General features: G+C 32.0%; 3 protein-coding genes across 3 annotated transcripts; 2 read left to right on the forward strand and 1 right to left on the reverse strand.

Annotated features, from left to right (window-relative positions):
• The first annotated feature begins 220 nt into the window (after nucleotides 1-220).
• Nucleotides 221-1,371, forward strand: LOC141674953 (uncharacterized). The gene is made up of 2 exons (XM_074481654.1): nucleotides 221-911; nucleotides 1,049-1,371. Exons 1-2 carry the CDS (start codon nucleotides 221-223, stop codon nucleotides 1,369-1,371), a joined length of 1,014 nt encoding a protein of 337 aa, XP_074337755.1.
• A 10,737-nt stretch (nucleotides 1,372-12,108) lies between these two features.
• Nucleotides 12,109-12,588, forward strand: LOC141674954 (uncharacterized). Its single transcript, XM_074481655.1, has one exon. It carries the CDS (start codon nucleotides 12,109-12,111, stop codon nucleotides 12,586-12,588), a length of 480 nt encoding a protein of 159 aa, XP_074337756.1.
• Nucleotides 12,589-20,651: 8,063 nt separating this feature from the next.
• On the reverse strand, nucleotides 20,652-21,134 carry LOC141674955 (uncharacterized). The gene has a single exon (XM_074481656.1). It carries the CDS (start codon nucleotides 21,132-21,134, stop codon nucleotides 20,652-20,654), a length of 483 nt encoding a protein of 160 aa, XP_074337757.1.
• Between the last annotated feature and the right edge of the window lie 1,201 nt (nucleotides 21,135-22,335).

Here is a 22,335-nt window from a genome sequence, read left to right on the forward strand (position 1 = left end):
GTATGCTCTGTTCTTTTTTGTTTTGTGCATATGTTTGTGTTGAGATAGTTAATGATTTTAGCATGTACAAAGTGCTTATGTGTTTCATTTTCAGTTATGCGTTAATCACTCATCTAGCTGTCAATGTCGGTAGTTTACACCTTTATTTTTACACCTCTGTTTTTATGTATAATTTTTGTTTACTTCCTTTTGTAGATACTAGGTTTGTAATCTTGTGAAAATGACTTGGCTTTCACTACCAAAGCACAATGAGGTTTATAGGAATGGTGCCACAGATTTTGTCAGAAATGCCTTTGATAATTTTGCTATAGGAAATGAATTGCGATGTCCTTGCAAAGATTGTAGTAATCATTTCTGGTTCTCTCGAGATAACGTATATGAACATCTCGTGTTTAGTGGTCCTTGTCCATCATTTGTGAATTGGATATTTGAAGTGTCAACCGATAAGTTTAAAAAGCCTAAAGATGTAGTAATGGATCGTGATATGTGTACAAGCCTAGGTGATGATTTTGATGAAATGATTTGTAATGAAGGTAGAGCTAGAAACAAAATGAATAAAGTTGCGACAAATTTTTATAAGGTTGTCGAGGAAGGGAAAAAACCTCTATTTCCCGGGTCTGAAAAATTCACGCGTTTAGGTTTCATAGTCAGACTTTATCAATTAAAGTGTAGTCATGGTTCTACCGAGGCTGCGTTTAGTGGTGTCCTACATCTATTAAAGGAAGCTTTCCCCGATGTGAACCTGCCTTCTTCGTTTAGTGTTGCCAAAAAAATGATTAGAGATTTAGGCCTTGTTTATGAAAAGATACATGCTTGTCCAAATGATTGCATGTTATATTGGGATGATAATAAGAACGAAAATCAGTGTAGATTTTGTGGAGTGTTACGGTGGGTAGTCCCTAAGAAAGATAGTAATGCACCTTTTTCTACTAACTTATAAGAAAAAAGTGCTAAGCTGCAAAAGTCTTGGGATACTTTCGATTGAAACCAAGGCTGCAAGGACTGTTTATGTGTAAAGAGTATTCTGAACTCATGAAGTGGTATGCAGTGAGACGAACGAAAGATGGAAAGTTAAGACATCCAGCGGATGCACAGGGCTGGAAGTCAATGGATGCTAGTCATCCGGAATTTGCAGCAGAGATTCGAAATGTTCGTTTAAATTTGGCCGCAGATGGCATTAATCCCTACCGATCAATGAACATAAGTCACAACACTTGGCCCGTTGTTCTCGTCAATTATAATATTCCTCCTTGGTCAGTTATGAAACCAGAGAATTTAATTTTATCGACACTAATCCCTGGTCCCGAGTATCTTGGTAATGACATAGATGTCTATATGCAGCCACTGGTTACAGAGTTAAAAGAATTATGAGCGTAGGTTTAGAAACTTACGATGCCTTTGCTGACCAGACATTTATGTTGCACACGAGTCTGCTATGGACCATTAGCGAGTTTCCAGGGTATGCACTTTTATCGGAGTGGAGCACCAAGGGTAAATTAGGTTGTCCCAACTGCCACTACTGCACTTCTTCATCCTATCTGAAACATAGTCGAAAAGTTTGTTACATGAACCACCGAAAGTTCTTTCCTCTTGACCATAAGCATAGATCTGATTATAGAAGATTCAATGGTTTGGTTGAAACAGATGTTCCTCCACCTCCATTATCTGGAATGGACGTCGAAATACTGCTATTTCAATATGAGAATTATTTTGAGAAGCGAGATTCGAAGAAAAAGAAAAGGGAGATAGGTTGTCCGTTTAAAAAGAAGTCCATATTTTTCCAGTTACCAGATTGGAGGGAAAACTTGGTTAGGCACAATCTAGATGTCATGCATATAGAAAAAACATATGTGATAAAATATTAGGAACTTTGTTGAATATTGGGGGAAGGATGAAATATCATCTCAGCGCTCGAAAGTATCTACAAGAAATGGGTATTCGTAAGGTTCTTCACCCTGTGAGAATTGGTGATAGCAATCAATATGAAATTAATGCTGCAATTTTTGACATGATGAAAAAAGAAAAGAAACTATTCTCCTCTATTTTCTAGATGCTAAACTTCCATATGGAACTGCATCTAATATTAGTCGATGCAAATTGGTGAAAGAAAGATATTTGGGTATAAAAGTCATGATGCACACTTTATGCTTCAATATTTACTCTAATTTGCTGTTGTAAAGACCTCAAAACCAGAGGTAGCAATGGCTTTAATGAGATTGAGCGCTTTTTTCGGGGGGTTATACGGAAAAGTGATTGAGGTGGAAGATATTCCAAAATTGCAAGAACAAATAATTGAAATTCTTTGTGAATTAGAAACTATCTTTCCACCTGCCTTTTTTTGACATCATGGTTCACCTTCCAGTTCATTTGTGTAAGGAACTGGAATTTTGAGGACCAGTGCACCTTAGATGGATGTTCGGAATCGAATGATACTTGAGCAAATTGAAATCGTATGTCCGCAATGGAGTAAACCAGAGGGGTCCATTGTTGAAGGTTATTTGGCAGAAGTGTGTGTCACATTTTTTTTTCTAGATTTCTAAGTGATGCTATCAAAACTAAGATTGATCAGAACAAATATTGGATACTCGATTGGGCATGGAAGAAAAGAGATGGTAAGTCTGTAGAGTAGGCAGAAAAGGTTTGGATTAAGATTTATCGGTACGTGCCTTTCAACTATGGAAACGCCGATATTGAAAAGCTAATTGGGTACATTATTGTGTATATTCCTAGTATTTATTCAATTTAATAGAGTAGCTTAAAATAGTACTATGTAGCACTGATATTAATGTATAAATTTTAGGGAACATCCTATCTTACTTGAAAGTCATGGAAAGTCAAAGAGGTACGCAAGAGAAAGATCATATACAATAGAATTTCAACACTGGTTCAAAGATGAGGTACAAAAAATAAATGAACCTTCATCAGAATTATTAAATTTGGCAAGGGGCCCCTCAACAAGCATCTAAGAAGTATACTGGCTACGTCGTAAATGGGTTCAGATTCCACACGAAGAAAAGAGATTCCAAGTGTACTACACAAAATAACAGTGTCATTTTGACAGCCCTAACCACCAGTTTTGCGAGTTCTAAGGATAAAAATACAACAGTAGGGGATGTTACTTACTATGGAGCAATCGAAGATATTATTGAAGTAGACTATTGGGGAGCAATTATGGTCGTTCTGTTCGGGTGTTGTTGGTATAAAAAGGATAAGGACTGTTATGGGCTTACACGCGTCAATTTCACCAAAAAGGTTCAAAATGATGATACGTATGTTCTAGCTACCCAAGTACAACAAGTTTTATATATTCAGGACTGCATTGAAAAAAAATTGCATTTTGTTGTTAAGAAATTACCGAAGGAGTACCATGATATAGGCACAAATGCTGGTGTCCTTGAAGATGTTTATGGACCCACTATGCATGATACGGAAGTCAATATTGAATTGTAGAATTAGAATGATGATGTTAGATGGTATAGGGATGACATTCTGGATGAAATCTGCCTTGAATTGTGTAGTGGAGATGAAGCAGATGATGAAATTTTTGAATGATTGGCTTTGTGATTTTCTTTGTTTTTCTATCAATTTCCTTTCTTGTAATGCAATAAGTACTTCCCCTACTTGTAACTGATTAATGCTAATTTGTTATAATTTATTCAGTACCATTTAAGATTATGCTTGTACAATTAATCCCCTGATTTGTTACCAGTTACATTACTTGTCAATTTTTAGCGGTAATATATTAGTTGTAATTTACTTGTTAATTTTTAGCGTTAATATATTAGTTGTAATTTACTTGGTAATTTTTAGCATTAATATATTAATTATAATTTACTTGTTAAGTTTTAGCGGTAATATATTAGTTGTAGTTTAGTTACTTGTTAATTTTTACCTTCTTATATTGGTAAAATGTGTGGACTAATGACTTTTTCATGTTTTTGTTATCCTCAGGAAATGGCAGACAACTATTTTTTTCTAAGCTTTTGCTATAAGGGAGAATTTCAAAAAAAAAGTATTTACGTGGAAGCTGCATCACTATTGCTTAAGCTGTTGACCCTGATAGATTTTCCTACTCGATTATCATGGAATGTGCTAAAGATAATCTCGGGTATAGTGAAATTGGAGGCGTATATGTAAAGAAAATAAGTGGTGGATAGAAATTAATCGCTACTGACGCAGAAGCAAATAGTCTTGGAGAAGGTATAAAAAATGGTTCTTTCCTAGATCTATAACAAAACTATTGAGCCTGCAAGTCAGACCCAGCCCCATGTAATAGTAAGACCAAGGACAAGCTTCTTAAGTAATGGTTTCACTCAAGATGAATCCACTAATTTGTGTCTACTTTCATATAGGTGAAAGTAGTACTAAAAATCAATGGCGCAGAGGACCTACAAAGATGAATCATATCTTCACATGAAAGCTTGACGATAGGCCAATTATCTGCTTAAATTCTGAATTTCACCCTTACTCAAAGAAAGATAAAGTAGTTAAAGAATGAGCAGTTTCTTGGGGAGGATAGCAAGGCTATATATTCCACTGGATTTTGTTAATTGGTCTAGAGTTCCATAGGAAGAAAAAAATGGCTGGTGGGAATATGTTAAGGTAAAAAGCACTATTTTTGTTTTTTATTGCTTTGTTCAATTTTCACTATATTTTTAAATTGAACTAGTTGTTAATTGTTTAGTGTATACTTAATGAACATTTTTAATTAATTATTTCACTAGACAAAGTATATTATTACCGAGGAAGGGAAATATTGGGTATTGAAGACGCTTGATGACAACTGGAGGGTATACAAAAGCCGTGTTAAGTCACGATGCTTTAAGAAGTTTGACAATGATAGGGACCGTATAAAAAGCAAGCCTGCAAACATTCCATTGGAATATCTCATGGTAATACTCAAGTACTGGAGTGATGAAGCTGTGCAAGACAAAGCTGAAAAAAGTGTAGCAAACCGGAAAAATCTGACTAATACTCACTCTGCTGGTCGTACCAGTTCTTCCCAGCTTCGTAGTACACTACAAGAAAACATGATTAAATACAACTGATTTAAATTCGACTAGGATTAAATTCGACCGCAGGTGGTCAAATCCCTAGGACAAGGCTAAATTCGACCGGCCTCGGTCGAATTCAAACGGTCATATTTAAACGGTCGTATTTACACCCAATTTTAACCAAAAACTGTTGAACTAAAACGGTCGAAATTAAACCGGTCGAATTTAACCCCTAAATTCGACCAAAAAAAATTTCCTGTCGAATTTAGCCCCAATAAAAAAGTGAAGGAAATTTTCTCGCAAAATAATTTATTAGGCACTCCTAAATTCAACCGGCCTCGGTCGAATTCAAATGGTCGTATTTTAACGGTCGTATTTGAAACCAATTTTAACTGAAAATGGTTGAAGTTAAAACGGTCGAAATTAAACCGGTCGAATTTAGCCCCTAAATTCGATCAGTCGAATTTAGCCCCAATAAAAAAGTGGAGGGAATTTTCCCGCAAATAATTTATTTGGCACTCCTAAATTCAACCGATTTCAGTCAAATTGTATATTTAAAAATGGCGGGAAATTTACTTATACATTTAAAATTTTCAAAAAAAGTGAGGAAAATTTCCCGCCCTTTTTGAAGGTGTATTTCAATGGAATTCGGTTAGATTTAGGATTTTTCAGAATTTTAATTTTTATTACAAAAATGTATTTTAATATTAGTGAATATTTTGAAAATATGAATATATAAGAGAGTAAAAGTTATCCAAATAAAAAAATTAGTTATTGAAAAAATAAATTATGTGCTATAAGAATTTTCAAATTTCTTTATTTGTTAAAAAATAAAATTGATGCTAGTTAGTTGTACTGGTCAAACTGATGTTTAACTGTTAAAATGGCAAACCAAATAACATTGTTTTAATCTGAAACTTTGTTTATATCATTAATATGTATATCTATTGACATACATTTGGTTGGATCGATGAAAAATATTTTTAAAAAAATCGAAACACCAATTGAGGACTAAACACTAGTTAGTTGTACTAGTCAAATGATGTTTGATTGTTTAAATGACAAATCAAATAAAATTATTTTGATCTGAAACTTTGGTTATATAATTAATATGTATATCTATTGACATCCATACGGTTGGATCGTTGAAAAATATTTTTTAAAAAATCGAAACACCAATTCAGGACCAAATAATAGTTAGTTATACTAGTCAAACCGATGTTTGACTGTTAAAATGGCGAACCAAATAAAATTATTTTAATCTAAAAAATTGTTTATATCATTAATATGTATATATTTTGACATCCATATGGTTGGATCGATGAAAAATATTTTTAAAAAAATCAAAACCCCAATTCTGGACTAAACACTAGTTAGTTGTACTAGTCAAACTGATGTTTGACTGTTAAAATGGCAAACCAAATAAAATTATTTTGATATGAAACTTTGTTTATATCATTAATATATATATATATTGACATCCATACGGTTGGATCGATGAAAAATATTTTTAAAAAAATCAAAACCCCAATTCAGGACTAAACACTAGTTAGTTGTATTAGTCAAAATGATGTTTGTATTTTAAAATGACAAACCAACTAGAATTATTTTGATCTGATACTTTGGTTATATCATTAATATGTACATCTATTGACATCCATACGGTTGCACCGATGAAAATATTTTTTAAAAAATCGAAACACCAATTCAGGACTAAACACTAGTTAATTGTACTAGTCAAACTGATGTTTGACTCTTAAAATGACAAACCAAATAAAATTATTTTGATCTAATACTTTGGTTATATCATTAATATGTATATCTATTGACATCCATATGGTTGGATCGATGAAAAATATTTTTTAAAAAATCGAAACACCAATTCAGGACCAAACACTAGTTAGTTGTACTAGTCAAACCGATGTTTGACTGTTAAAATGGCAAACCAAATAAAATTATTTTAATCTGAAACTTTGTTTATATCATTAATATGTATAAATTTTGACATCCATACGGTTGGATCGATGAAAAATATTTTTAAAAAAAATTAAAGCCCCAATTCAAGACTAAACACTAGTTAGTTATACTAGTCAAACTGATGTTTGACTGTTAAAATGGCAAACCAAATAAAATTATTTTGATATGAACCTTTGTTTATATCATTAATATGTATATATATTGACATCCATACGGTTGGATTGATGTAAAATATTTTTAAAAAAATCAAAACCCCAATTCAGGACTAAACACTAGTTAGTTGTATTAGTCAAAATGATGTTTGACTGTTAAAATGACAAATCAAATAAAATTATTTTGATCTGATACTTTGTTTATATCATTAATATGTATATCTATTGACATCCATACGGTTGGATCCATGAAAAATATTTTTAAAAAAATCAAAACCCTAATTCAGGATTAAACACTAGTTAGCTGTACTAGTCAAACCGATTTTGACTGTTAAAATGGCAAACCAAATAAAATTATTTTAATCTGAAACTTTGTTTATATCATTAATATGTATATATTTTGACATACATACGATTGGATCGATGAAAAATATTTTTAAAAAAATCAAAGCCCCAATTGAGGACTAAACACTAGTTAGTTGTACTAGTCAAACTAATGTTTGATGTTAAAATGACAAACCAAATAAAATATTTTGATATGAAACTTTGTTTATATCATTAATATGTATATATATTGACATCCATATGGTTGGTTCGACGAAAAATATTTTTAAAAATATCGAAACACCAATTCAAGACTAAACACTAGTTAGTTGTACTAGTCAAACTGATATTTTACTATTAAAATGAAAAACCAAATAAAATTATTTTGATATGAAACTGTGGTTATATCACTAATATATATCTATTGACATCCATAGGGTCAGAATGATGACAAATATTTTTTAAAAAATTAAAATTCCAATTCAGGACTAAACACTGTTTAGTTGTACTAGTCAAACTGATGTTTGACTGTTAAAATGACAAACAAAATAAAATTATTTTGCTCTGAAACTTTGGTTATATCACTAATATATATATTTATTGATATCCATACAGTTGGATTTAAAAATCGAAACACCAATTCAGGACTAAAAAAAAGTATATTTATTAAATTAATTTAAAAAATATATAAATTTATTATATTAATTTTATTTTTTGAGTATTTTTTTTAAAAAAGATAAAAAAAATAAACATCTTGATTTGTAGCAATAACAATATACTACATTGATATGTAATTTAGCGGTGATAAACTTAGGGTTTATGAATTTGAATTAGGGCAGAAGTTTATGTTTTATTAAAAAAAATTGAATAATCCAACCATAATGATGTGTTTATTAAAAAATGTTAGGATTGTATGTAAAAAATTATTATCTTAACATTCATTTCCTGGATATTATAGCAATTATAGTTTAGTAGCTAGGTTTTAACCCTATTCCTCCTATTTAATTAAAATAATCATTGAACGATTCAACCGTACAAATGTTAAAATGGATAAAAAATGTTATATTCAAAATTTATATAAATTTTAATCATCATATTATACAAATTTTAATAAATAAGGTAGAAGTAAACTTAATTATAAAATTCATTGCATACTTTTTTGGGGGAATTTGTAATAAATTGACTAAAATTACTATTCCAGGATTTTTTTTATTGAAATAAACCAAATTCACTGCACACTTTTTTTGCCAAATCTTAACATACCGTATATTGGGCCTTCAAAATCAACATAACACAGCCCACTAACACTAACTCACAAAAAAAACCCTAAAGCTTCAATCAACATAAACCCTAAATTGTTGCAACATCAATCAACAACTCAGAAATTGCGGAGTCACTTTGTTCAAGACGTTGTTCTTTTTTCCGATGGTCACTTTGATCTCTCCGGCTCCAGGGACAAGGACGGTAAGCTCCATTTATGATACATATCTAACCGCACCACTGCTCCTCATTTTCTGGGCCACACTAAGGATGTTCTTTCCATGACTTTCGATTAAGCCACGAAACACTATAGGAGAGTGTAAGTATACGATTCAGGATGTCGATGCACATTTCGATTGATAAGATGCGATTAATTTGTGTTTGTTTTATATCTTTTTCCTGAATGTTTCTTTTTGAATTTGGAGCTTGGTTGTTTGGGTTGGTGGATTTGGATTTTTTAGAGGCTGTTTTGTTGTTTTTTCCGGTGAATAGGCGGAACCGGTCAATTTGTTTCTTCATCCGTCATTGTTGTTCTTCCATGCGGGGGATGAATTATATGTAGTGATTATACAGACAGGTATATGTATTTTTGGTAGAGCAGAGCAATGTGTTTTAGTTAATTGAAATAAGTGACTAGTATGTAATCGAATGTACTGAACTATTTGGCACTGTATTTGTCGGCCTGAACAATAGTTTTGATTGAGAGAATCCTAAAACTCAATAATTTCTTGTTTGTTTTTATTCTTAGAAATAGTCATTCATTTTTTATTAGAATGTTTTCATTTATAAAATGGTTGTTCCAAAAAATTTGACCGGAATGTAGCAATCTGACCGGTTTCTGGGAAATTTCCAGTTTCCGGCGATTTTTTTTAAAAATCAGTGTTCGTTAATTCCACTGAATATTGTTGAATTTAGGATGGTATTTTGCATCAAATGCCGTTGTATTTGAGTTTTGGGCGGGCCTTTTAAATCATTACAAAAAATTCAATTTTTTTGGGCAGGATTTTTAAATTTGAAGCGAAAATTAATATTTGACCGACCTCGAACGAATTTCTCCGGTCGAATTTAAGCGGTCGTAATTAGCCGGTCGAATTTAGTTAAATACGACCGAACTCCTAAATTCGACTCCCTTTATTACAACCGATTCAAAATCGGCCGAATTTAGTTGTGCGGTCGAATTAAACTAAATTTGACCGATTTTTTCGGTCGAATTTAGCCTTTTTTCTTATAGTGGTAAAATGGTACGTTAAGCCACTGATCTATTTTTGGCGTATTTAATTTCATTTATGTACGAATACTAATTCTAGGTTCTTTTATCGTAGAAAATTGATAACTTGGATGGTGAATCTACAACAATTGCTGCAAAACGTCAATTGTATCCAAAAACTCGCAAGGGTCATACAAACAGGGTAAAAATTGTTTATACATATTTGCAGTTTTTTTTGTCGATTATGTTATTGCAATTATTTAGTAATGAATTGGCATATATTTGCAGGCAAACCCAGATGATGAATTAGCCGATGATGATAGTGAAAAGACGGCAGAGCTCGATTTTGAAGCTCATGGACCAAACTGGCTATTGGGAAGAAGTGGCAGAACAAGGAAATCAAATAAACAGTTGGCAAAAACTGGCCACGCAGATTCTGCAGATGTGGAAAAGGTGAGGGAAGAAATTGCTGCTGAAATGGACGACAAGTTGAATAAGAAGCTCATGAAGATTTTGCGGAGATCGGAAGAGATGAATCCTGCTATAAATATGAATGTCGACGAATTGTGTGGTGAAAGCTCGGTTGAGGTTGATGGATCAGATGACGATGAGTAAGACAAAGATGATGATGATGGGGACGAGGACGGAGGAGATGAGAGCGATGAAGATGGTGCTGAGGTCGATTCGGATGGTGGAGACGAATCTGCCTAGCTAGCTACTTGATCGTCTATTATGCCTTATTTGAACTTAGTAATTTTCATTATCTAGCTCTGTCTAGCTAGACTAAGTCTTTTTTTTTAAATTATGCCTTAGACTTTATTGGCTAATTTACGTATGCGACTTAGATTGACATACTTTGGTTGGGAATGCGTTGTAACATTACATTCTAACGATCATGGTACCGCTTTTGGACTGTTGGATCTTGATGATTGGATTGTGACTTGATGAATTAATCTAATTGAAATTTGTGGCTTATTTGCATGGCTAACTGTATTTATAACAAGAACCTGCTCAATTTTTTTAGAAAAATATTGTTGCTATTTCATAGAATTATGTTGCTAAAAAGGCATAAAAATATTGCAATAGGGGTCAAAATTATTGCAATATGAGTCAATATCATAGCAATATCTTGGTTAAAATCATTGCCATTGGTATAATATTGTTTCCTGAAAGTCATTAAAAAGTAACGAATTAAAGCTACTGCAATAATATTTAGGCGTTGAATATTTGTTGCTATTTCCTTTTATTGCAATGAATTATTTTCGTTGCTACAGGGTGTTATATTCGTTGCTAAATCGACCAATTGCAACGCAATCAGGTACAACGCCCAATTTTTGCATATTTGTTGCCATAGACTCTATTGCAACATATATAGCACATAAGGCAATGTTATCTCGGCGTTGCTATAAGCAATCTATGGTGTAGTGATAGGAGTCCTCAAATCAGCATTTCCAAGAAATAAGCCATTTGATCGATACTTTTACTATTACAAAAATGTTAGTATCCCAAAGACATGGTACCAAATAAAATTCTACACTTGGAGGGGGAATAAATGTTATGGCTAACTAATACTAATTTTCATATGCTACCGAATATTTACCAAACTATCTTACAGCTTGTTATTAAGTTCCACTACAACATAGATTGCTTATAGTAACGCCGAAAAAATATTGCCTTATGTGCTATTTATATTGCAACAGATTCTATGACAACAAATAGGACAAAATTGGGCGTTGTTGCATCCGAGTGCGTTGTAATTACTCGATTTAGTAACGAATATAACATCTTATAGTAATGAATTTTTTTCATTACAATAAATTCATATAGCAACAAATAGCAGTCTACTGCAACGCCTAAATAACATTACATTAGTTTAAATCCGTGTCATTTTAGTGACTTTAAGGCAACAATATTACAGTTAAACCTCTTTAAAGTAATACCCTTGGGACCGGGAAAAAATATTACTTTACCGAATTTATTACTTTATCGATATAATAATATTTTATTACTTTATCGATAAAATAATATTTTATTACTTTACCGAATTTTTATGTTTACGTGGTACAGTATAATATATAATGTACGTATAAAAACTAGAATTAATCACATGCAATGTACTTGATCTAAAATTACTTTTATTATGATTACTTATATCCAAAAAGTTAATATCTTGAATGCTATTAGTTTTGCTAACATGGCTTGGAATATTGATGTGAAAACAACCACAATTGCAAATTGTTTTCGGCATTGCAAGATTCGTTCAGAAGAAAATGATGAACAAGAACTTGGAGAAATAAATGAAGGCGTCGAAGGATTAAATGAAGTTATCTCTAATTTACGATATAGGAATGTGATGGATGTCGAGCATCTCTTAAACTATCCAAACGAGAATGATGCGGTTATGGAATCACCTACGGATGAAGAAATCATTGAGTCGGTAATGAGCACTGATGAAGGGACTGATCCTGAACCCGACGATAGCAATGTCATCCCAAGCGTGTCATCAAAGGAAGCATTTCAAGCACTCACCACTTTGAACAATTACTTGTTACAACACGAGCAAAACATACCAGGAGTTATTTTTGCTTTACATAAAGTCAAGGACGAGATTAATTTTGGCTTTGGTGGAAAGAAGAAACAAGCTACAATAGATTCATATTTTAATAAGAATTAAATTTTGTAATCATATACATTATACAGTATATATATATATATAATTATGGAATTATTACTTTACATATTACTTGGGCCCTTAATGACTTTCGAATTTTTTATTATCTTATGCTTTTAGCGAGAATATTACTTTACAACATTGGCCCAAGTTGGGACCGATGAAAATTATTACTTAAGCGAGGTTATTACTTTATCGGATATTACTTAATCGAGGTTTAACTGTAGATCAATGATAATGATTTTAATCAAGATATTGTAATGATTTTGACCCTATTGTAATGATTTTGTAACTTTGTAGCAACATTATTCGATAAAATAACAACAAATATTTTTTTTAAAAAAATGAAAGATACTTGCTGTAAATAATACTAGCAATGCATAAAAACCACACATTCAATTAACAAATCATAATCCAACATCAAGTTTCCAGCAAACCAAAATGGGTACCATGACCGTTACTATACAATTTTACAAAAGCGTTTCAAATCCAAGTCACGATGTTCTAAAATATCACTATTTTATTATAAATCTTGTGGATTTCATACATTTTACAAAAACATTGTAAAATATATTATTTTATATAACATGCTTAGTTTATATAAATGTTCATATAACATACATGTTTAGTTGCAGAACATAATACTTGTAAATGTATTTGTATGATATTTGAATATTGCATATTGATATAATAATATTTGTGAAACATGTTTAGTAAGTTAACACTTTTACAAGATATTTTATTTGTTGAATATAGATGGAGTCAAGGACTGTAAGAAAAAAAGCTGGACACCATACAATTTTAATATATATTTATTTATATATATTTATATATATTGTGGATTCTCTTCATTTTTTTATGTGGATATGGTATATTTTTCTTAATTCCCCTAACATTAGCATCATTATATTGTTGATTGGACTCTCCTAAATAAAATGTATGTTATTACTTACGGAACCTATGCAATGCAATAATTTTTATTTTCTAATTTTTGAATAAATAAATGCATAAATATAATTACATTATAATTACAATTTTTTAAATTTATCTCTGGTAATGTCTTTCATTATTTGTAAAGATATAAATTTTAAAATCATATTGACATTTTTATTTATTAGATAAATATCATGTGAGAAAATAATGTTTATATTTGCAATATTATAATACAATTATTTTTTTAATTGAACCAAAAGTTTAATAATAATCATTCATGCTTAATGAATTTATAGGATAATCATTCAAATTATTTTCCATTTAAAAGTTATAGTTCTGAGCTATATGACCAAAATGGGTGAGAATTTTGAGTCAAGACTTCATTTCCACCTAAAAATAAATAATTTAATTGTGTTTAAATTGGACACAAGCAGTTAAGTTGATTAATAATGAAAAGTTAATTGTTAAAATGTCTCAATATTTCAATTTTAACAAAATATATTGTACTAATTCATATTTTATAACATGAAAGCAAGAATTGGTTTATTTTAGATAGTAGGTGTAACACCTCAAAACTTACTCATTTTGATAAAAAAATGGAATGTAAATTATCATTTATACAAGATAAAATGAGAACTTTAGCCTAATCTTTATTTACAACTCTTTCCATCTTAACTTTAAAAATAAACATGCCTTCAGCTAATAAAAAAGTACTTATACATGTGTTCTAATTATCCTATATAGTAAGGCAGTTTTGATTATCTGAAGAAAATAGTTCAAAGAGGAGTATAGTTTGGACACTCTAGAGACCTACATCTTTAAAAATGCATGTAAAATTAAAGTATGATAAAATATGTTAAAATAATAAAATATAATATTAATATATTCTATATATTTCTAGACATTAAAATTGATTAAAAACAAGTAAAAATTATTAAAAGTCTTCTTTAAAATATTTAATTAGTAAATATTCTTTAAAAAAACATGTCCATGTGTAGTCATCACAAATTTAGCATATTTATCACAAACTTGGTGGTCATGACAAGTTACCTAATTTAATTATAATATTAATTATTTACCCATCAAATAATTACCCAATAATTATTATCATCAAGTCCATACTATCTACTGAGTTTAATTAGGTTTATATATATTATGTCAGGTTACTCGGGCAGAGCTATATTTATTAGTTGTGAGTTCATCTTTGCAAGATGTTACAATCACCTTAATTTATTGGATAGTTGTCCCTCTTTGTAAAAATTTACTAAACCACTCCCCTCGGATTGAACTTTAATACCATTTATAACAACTAAATTCACAAAGCAATGCATATTGCACCCACAAACTAAGCAAGAGGTCAAGCCAAAGATTTGGTGTGAATTAGATATAGAATTTGTAGTTACAAAGGGCTCGAAATAATTTTCTTTTTATCAATTTTATTTTTATTCACGCGATATGTTATGATTATCCTATAATTTTGTGAAGTACGTTAAAAAAGATAAATAATACATCAACTAAATATTAAAGTACATGAATGATAAGGTAACTTTTGATAATATAACATGATGAAAAGGTTGCAGACATGTATGAAACATTTTATTTTCGTAACAGTGAGTTCAACAAGGACAGATACAAGTGGGACATCATAAAAAATTTAAAACTCAGAGCATAATTTTTTTTTTAACTTTGGGAAATGAAAAATTTTCAGTGTTTTTTCTTTAGTGGCAAATTTTTCGCTTTCAATAAATTTAAAAAAGGTGGGATATTTTCCGCTATAATCATTTACTAAATTTGAACAAATATGATATAATTCATTTTTCAAAACTCAAGTTGTTAAAACTCAAGTTGTTAGAGGGAAGTTTCCCTCATTTTTTTGGTAGGTACTAAATTCAATCGAATAAAAAATTGGTTGAATTTAGCTGCTAAATATAACCGATTGATGAATTTGGCCGTTTCTAAATTCGATCGTAGTTGATTCAATTTACTCGTGCACATAAATTCGATCGAAAGCAGCCGCACTCATTTATAGTTAACTACAAGAAATATGCTCAATTACGACGGAATTTTTACACTACGACGAAATAATCAAATCGTCGGATTTGCGACGGTTTTGAGTTTTGTCATAAATAATTACGACGTTTTACTTTTTTCCGTCGTAAGTTGGGCGCACATTTTTTTCCGCCGCAGTTTTTCGGTCACAAATAGCCATATTTCTTGTAGTGGTTGGTCAAGATGTCGAGAGCTTCTAGTAGTAAAGCCATAAAAGCTGAAGTACCATCAAAGTTTAGGATTAGGATTACAAAGATAAAGAAAAAAATTGTAACTAATGCACAAGTTTTTTTTGATGATGTTCTCGGTTAATGTCCATGATCCTTTTAAAGTTTACAGTTTTGTAACTATCTATGTCAATAATTTTTGAAATATTTCTTCGGCGGTTAACACCTTTACTAACATAAAATCATATAGATGTAGAAAGAACAATAATTTTTTTTTGGTAAGATACATAAAAATCAAAGTAGGGAAATTATAATCATATATATTTTATCATTATGTACCTCAGCATGCTCAGGCAAGTACACACTTGGTATCGATTTCATCATCATTCACGTCATCATGTGCTTAAGTATAGTATATGAATGTTATATCTCCAAAACATTTTTTGAGTAAAAGTACTACAAATATCAGCAGATTTACAAGTAAAACCGAAAGATTTACAAGTAGAAACGGTCAAATATTCCAAATAATACAGTATCTATAATCCCCACTATTTTAATACCAATATATAAATAAAAGAGATCTGAAATTTATTGAATATCTTGCAGGAGGTAGGTACTTAAACAGCTATAAAAAAAGCTCAGGCTTTTATTCTTCTCTCCACAAATTTATAACAAATCTTTTGCCTTCATATACCAAAGAAGCTAGCTGCAATGGTTATTCTTCGAGAAATCAATTCTTGGTCTGACATCAAAAGGTGTATAAATAATTTTTAGTTTAGTTATCATTGTATACATATACAACTGTGCATATCTATTAAGGGTCTATGAGCGATAAAACACTCCATGCTAGTTTTTTTTTTTATAAATTTAATCACCTGCCCAACTAGATATTTTTCTTGTTCACGTCAAACTTTAATCATATATATGGATTGTTCTTGTAGAGTTGCAGAAGGCCAGGTTAAGCCAGCGTATAGAAATGATACACCAACTCCATCTAAATTTACGGTAACAGATCCTGTTCAAATGAATCCTATCAGTAGTGCGGTGAGTTTTAATTAACAGTCGGTACAAGCATTATTATTTTCTTCTAGAGTTTTATTAATATACTAGGCAAAAGGTGCTGGCTGATCTGGTTATATAACAGGGTTTCCACGAGCAGGTACGATTTAAAGCCAACCAGTCATGGATTAAGAAAATGCAAGAAACTGCACAATGGGAATGGGATCATCTGTACATGGAATGGGATCTTAGAGAGTTGCTGAACATACCAAAATTAGCTAGGCTTGATGATTAGATTATATATTGTCACTCTGGTGTGGTAATATATCTATTGACATCTGTTTGTACAATCATCTCAATTTCCTTTAATGTTGAAGATTATGGGATCCCAGTCATGACAAAAGTTTATATTTAGGATTTTTGGCATTATGAATTTTAAATAAATTCAGATTTCGGGTTTCTATTATATGTTAACATTTCTCAATTCCCAATATGTTATTCCCAAATAATGCAACAAAAATTACACAAGGTGGGTTGAATGTAATTGTGACTTCTTTTTCTGATTTTAAGAATGTTCTTTCCTAATATATATCTTTGTTTGATTTTGTAAGAAGTGCGAAATAAAAAAAAATAGAAATCAAAACACAAAGTAATAAAACACAAGACTTTTAAAATTTTCGGGTGGATTTGAACTTATCCAGCAGAGATATATATAAAGATGAGAACTGTGTGATGCTTTAATAGCACACAGCTGCTTACAAGTGAAATTACAAAATTACAGAGAAATTCTTAACGAATACAACTTTATCTATCTCTCTGAAAATTATGCTTACTCAGTTTTTTTGTTCTACTTCCTACACTTGGTTTATATACTACCAAGTTACATGATAAAAAGACAAACAAATAAAACAAAAATTGTTTCTAGTCTAATTCCATGCTTCTTCATTACTCTATCCAACATCTTTGAATATCTTCATAATTGCATGGAAATGGTAATGCTATTTGCTCTCTAAATCCTGAAATTAGGCTGCCACATTCCATTTGCAAACACTCGACACATGTGACTGTGTTGTCACGGTCAACTGCTATTTTAAATATGATTATCCGTCGGGACTATGTTCGTCAACCGTCGGGAGCCTTGGTGATTATCCGTCGTGAGCCTTTGTAGATCATCCGTCGAGAGCCTTTCCGTCATTTGACTCTATTTCACTTATACAAAATTACAAGACATCATATATTTACATTTAGCCAACCTATTCTGTATATCAATCTAGTACTCAACATGACTTAAAGAATTCTACAACATCTCCTAGTGCATTGTTATTAGCAAAAATGTGCTACAAGACTTATTGTTACATAAGTTACACTCTCGATGGATGTTCAATTGTTATCCGTCGAGACTATAAACTTCATCCGTCGGGAATATATTGGAACATCCGTCGAGAGCTACAAATACATTAAGTTAAATCTACTCAGGTGTTTTGTTCAACTTATCATCAAGTTCATAACATATTCCTAATAATCTCCTCCAATTTATGTCTACTGGAACTGTAGCCATAAATTAAGAGAAATTTGAGGATAACAAAACACCCTAAATGAACAGATGAATAATGGTACATAAAACTAGTAAGTGCTACAGTTTATTTGAAGATTGAATAAAGTAATGTGTACAAAGAGTTCTCACAATCATTTTCAAGGTGCTCCTCTAGTCTGAGCAGATGATTTCTATTTCATTGATTATCTTGATTTCTTCCCAAGCTTCCAGTTATTTTCTTCTATTTGATTTTGGAGTTGTCTGTGAAATTCAAATTCTTCAGCATTTGATAGAACCAACTTTTCTTGCATTTCCAATAGAGTCTCATTTCTTGAGATGCTCAACTAGTCACCCAATCTGAAGAATCTTCTAACACCTTTGTCATCCATGAATTCGATCATCTAGTAAGGCCTAAAGTGCACTGTATTTCCTGTGAAGGGAATGGATAGTGTTCTTCGAAGTGCATTTGAGGCTTTTCTGTTCCTGAGTTCTTCTGTGTTCTTTATAACAAATTTCTTGGCAGTCACATTGAATCCAAAATTTTTCTTGAAGGATAAGAAGATCTTTATCAGAACAGAACAACTTTCTTGAATAATTCTGTGAAGGGACCATATAATCTCTTTCCCACCCTTGTATTTAAACACCAGTCCTTCAGGGAAATTTCCGTGAGCATCAATTGCTCTCACTTCTTCTAGTTCATCCATATAAAGATTTATATCTGAAAACTCCTTGATGTCACAGATATATAGAAGATCTCCCTTGTTGACAGTTGGTTGAGCTTTGGTTAAGGTTTTGGTTCTGAGTTTCACAGGCTTGACCTTCTTGATTGCTCATGTCTTTGTCTTCTTTAGCTCGTTGAAGATTGGCAAGTTAAGTTCAAGAAGAGTCAAACTATCCCAGTCTATAGGCTCATCCTTGGGAACTATTGGCTCACCATTAAAGTTCTTTGTATGATCCACCTTAAATTCATCTGGCACTTCTGAGGGCTTGGATGTTTGAGTTGAAGTTGTAGACAATTTGGTGGTTCAAAAAAAATAAACACACCTAGATTTAAAGTCATCATTATTCAAAGAGATAAATTACCCAAATGAATATTCTATGTACAAAAGGGATAGCACGTCCATATTTTTCAGGATTTAGAAGGAAAATATATTTTCAAGATAAATAAACATAAAATAAAATGATTTTTAAAATTTAATAAGCATGAATAAGGGGATAGAGTAAACTTGCCTTTGTCCAGAAGCACATGCCATTCACAATCTACTTTCATTAGCCGGTTAATCTCTATTTCTGACTTAAATTTGTAATCAATAAATCAACAATAAATATTCAGTATAATTGAACATAAAATAATTTTAATATTCTGTAAAATGACTTATTCATATCTCAAATTCTCTACACAGCTGTAAGGATGAAAATAGGCGCTAATATTCACGCAAATATACGCTATCGCAAGTAATATTGAATTAATTCTAGTTCGTTCCCATAGAGACTGGTTTAGGTTAATTTCAATTAATGTACTTATGCAACGATGGCATGGTTATTATTCAATACTAAGATGATAACAAGTTGAGATTGTTTATAACTAAGATTATTAACTAACATGCAATTAACTAAGAGATTAAAAGGGTGATTTACTTATGTAACACAAATATGTCTATAGTGAATTAGTCTGGTGTAAGAGTTTGAATTAGTAATGGAGTCATTATATGAGTTGGTTTATTTTCTATTCTTCAGCCACGTTTATGTGTGCCTTTCTATATATGCCTTGTAATTTCCTTTTGAGTAAAAAATGAGAAAACTTTAGAAACAACTGTGCATGCATATGTCTGTATGGGTTTGATCAAATTGCAGATTGAGTTTTAGTTTATTACAATTGTGCATGCATATGTCTGTATGAGTTCTCATATGCAAAATGATTTCATTAATTACACCATCACTACCAACTTAAGTAAGGAATGATTTTTTAATTCATATTTTCCATTATTAAATTGTTGATTGTCCTAATGGCCTAAATGATTGTCCTATAAACTTGCCTTCCCGCGGCTCTCCTATCTCAACCTTTGTTCAGTGACAACTCAACGAGTGTGAGTATTCATTTCACTATTTTTTACTTCTATATCACTCTAATAACTTCGTATATGATATATCATGTTTTTAAATACCAATTTTTAGTTTTTTATATGTTTTATCTGGGGTTATTTTAATTTAAGATAGTGTTCCTTATTTAATGAATTTGACTCATTATCTTGGGTATTCCTACCACGTCCATGGGGTAGGAAATGATCTTATCACCTATAGAGAAATAACGGTGGGAAATGACCAACTAGTTACATTTATTACTAACTACTATTTTATTTTATTTTTAAGCAAAATGAATTTCATTAAGCAGGAACATCATACAGCAGAGCCTTCACCAAACTACTAGGAGGAGACGTAAAAATGCTTGGGCATTCTAGCAAACAAGGAAGTCGAGCCATCAAATGGGCTGCTTTGTTTGCTTGCCTTTTAGCAAAATTAATCGACAAATCCGGTCTAAAATGAATAATAGCACGACATTCATCTAGGACAAAACTGACTTCTAGAGCAATATCATTAGGACGACTGAGAGCATGAACAGCAAGGAGAGAATCATATTCCACCTTGATTCTTTGGTACGGCAACGTAAACACCCACTGGAGACCCTCCCTGATGGCATCAACTTCGGCCTCAAAAACAGAACTCACCATTAACAGCTTCCTGACTTTACCCATAACAAATCCACCTTCGTGATTACGTAGAATTAGGCCAACAGAGAAAGTACTATCTCCTAGCTTGATTGTTGTATCTGTATTCAGTTTATAAGAACCAATCGCTGGAGTTTTCATTTGTGCGGAGAGGTCTGACTAGTTATGGTGCTGGTAGCTGGCGTTGCTGCTCGACTCTTCTTTGCTACATTCCAATCAGCAAAGTATTTAGAACTCCAATTCATGGCTATCCTTCCGTTAACTGATTTGTCATCCCACACTTTTTTGTTTCGGAAGAACCAGATCCCCCACAACACTCTAGCTATTTGGACTAACTGAACTTGCCCGGCCGTACTTAGCATTGGGAGAATCCAATCAGGAGCATACTCAACTTCACTCATGTCTAAAGATATTACAACATATTGCCAGCAACTAGACGCAAACAGACAGTCAAAGAACACATGCAGTAAGTTTTCGACGTCTAAATCAGACATGGGATAGATGATTGGACTAACTGAACTTGCCCGGCCGTACTTAGCATTGGGAGAATCCAATCAGGAGCATACTCAACTTCACTCATGTCTAAAGATATTACAACATATTGCCAGCAACTAGACGCAAACAGACAGTCAAAGAACACATGCAGTAAGTTTTCAACGTCTAAATCAGACATGGGATAGATGATTGGCCGGTCCACACTTCCAGATTTTAATCTATTGCGTACAGGAACATTATTACGGCAGAACCTCCACAGAAAGGTTTTAACTTTATGACGGACATTTAAACGCCAAAGTTTGCTCCAGCCACTACTCTGCACAGCGTTCGTGTTGCCCATGTTAGTGTCACACCAGTGTTGATACCCCGATTTGACAGTATATTTGCCATCTAAGGACTTTGTCCAAGCAATGCGATCCTTAACAGAGCCATTAGGGATCCTAGTTTCTAATATCAATCGCGCATCATCTTCTGAAAAAAAGTCACATACCTTAGGCTCATCCCAACGTCTAGTATCACCCATGATGAAGTCAGAAACAGAGATATTGGGCGCTCCATACGCAGGCCCCTGATCTACACAGAAACCCTCCTTATTTCTGAGCCAAGGATCTTTGACGGCATTAATATCCATCCCATCCCCTAGAACCCACCTGAAACCATTGTACAATGAATCTTTCGCAGTCACCAACCCTGACCAAATAAAGCTTACTCCTGATTGCATTCGAGCCTGCAGAAGACTACAATTAGGAAAATATCAAGCTTTATAAAGACGAGCTACAAGCGATTAAGGCCCCTTAATAAACTTCCAGCACCATTTACCAACCAAGGCAATATTAAATCCGTACAG

The sequence above is a fragment of the Apium graveolens genome, chromosome 7 (genome assembly GCF_009905375.1).
Source record: "Apium graveolens cultivar Ventura chromosome 7, ASM990537v1, whole genome shotgun sequence".
NCBI lineage: Eukaryota > Viridiplantae > Streptophyta > Magnoliopsida > Apiales > Apiaceae > Apium > Apium graveolens.

Bases quoted from the DNA above. Each gene is read 5' to 3' on its own strand.
- LOC141674953 (XM_074481654.1), top strand. From the start codon at position 221: ATGACTTGGCTTTCACTACCAAAGCACAATGAGGTTTATAGGAATGGT. The intron at 912-1,048 runs GTAATGCACCTT...AGTGGTATGCAG, and splicing joins GGTAGTCCCTAAGAAAGATA to TGAGACGAACGAAAGATGGA.
- LOC141674954 (XM_074481655.1), top strand. From the start codon at position 12,109: ATGGCTTGGAATATTGATGTGAAAACAACCACAATTGCAAATTGTTTT.
- LOC141674955 (XM_074481656.1), bottom strand. From the start codon at position 21,134: ATGAAAACTCCAGCGATTGGTTCTTATAAACTGAATACAGATACAACA.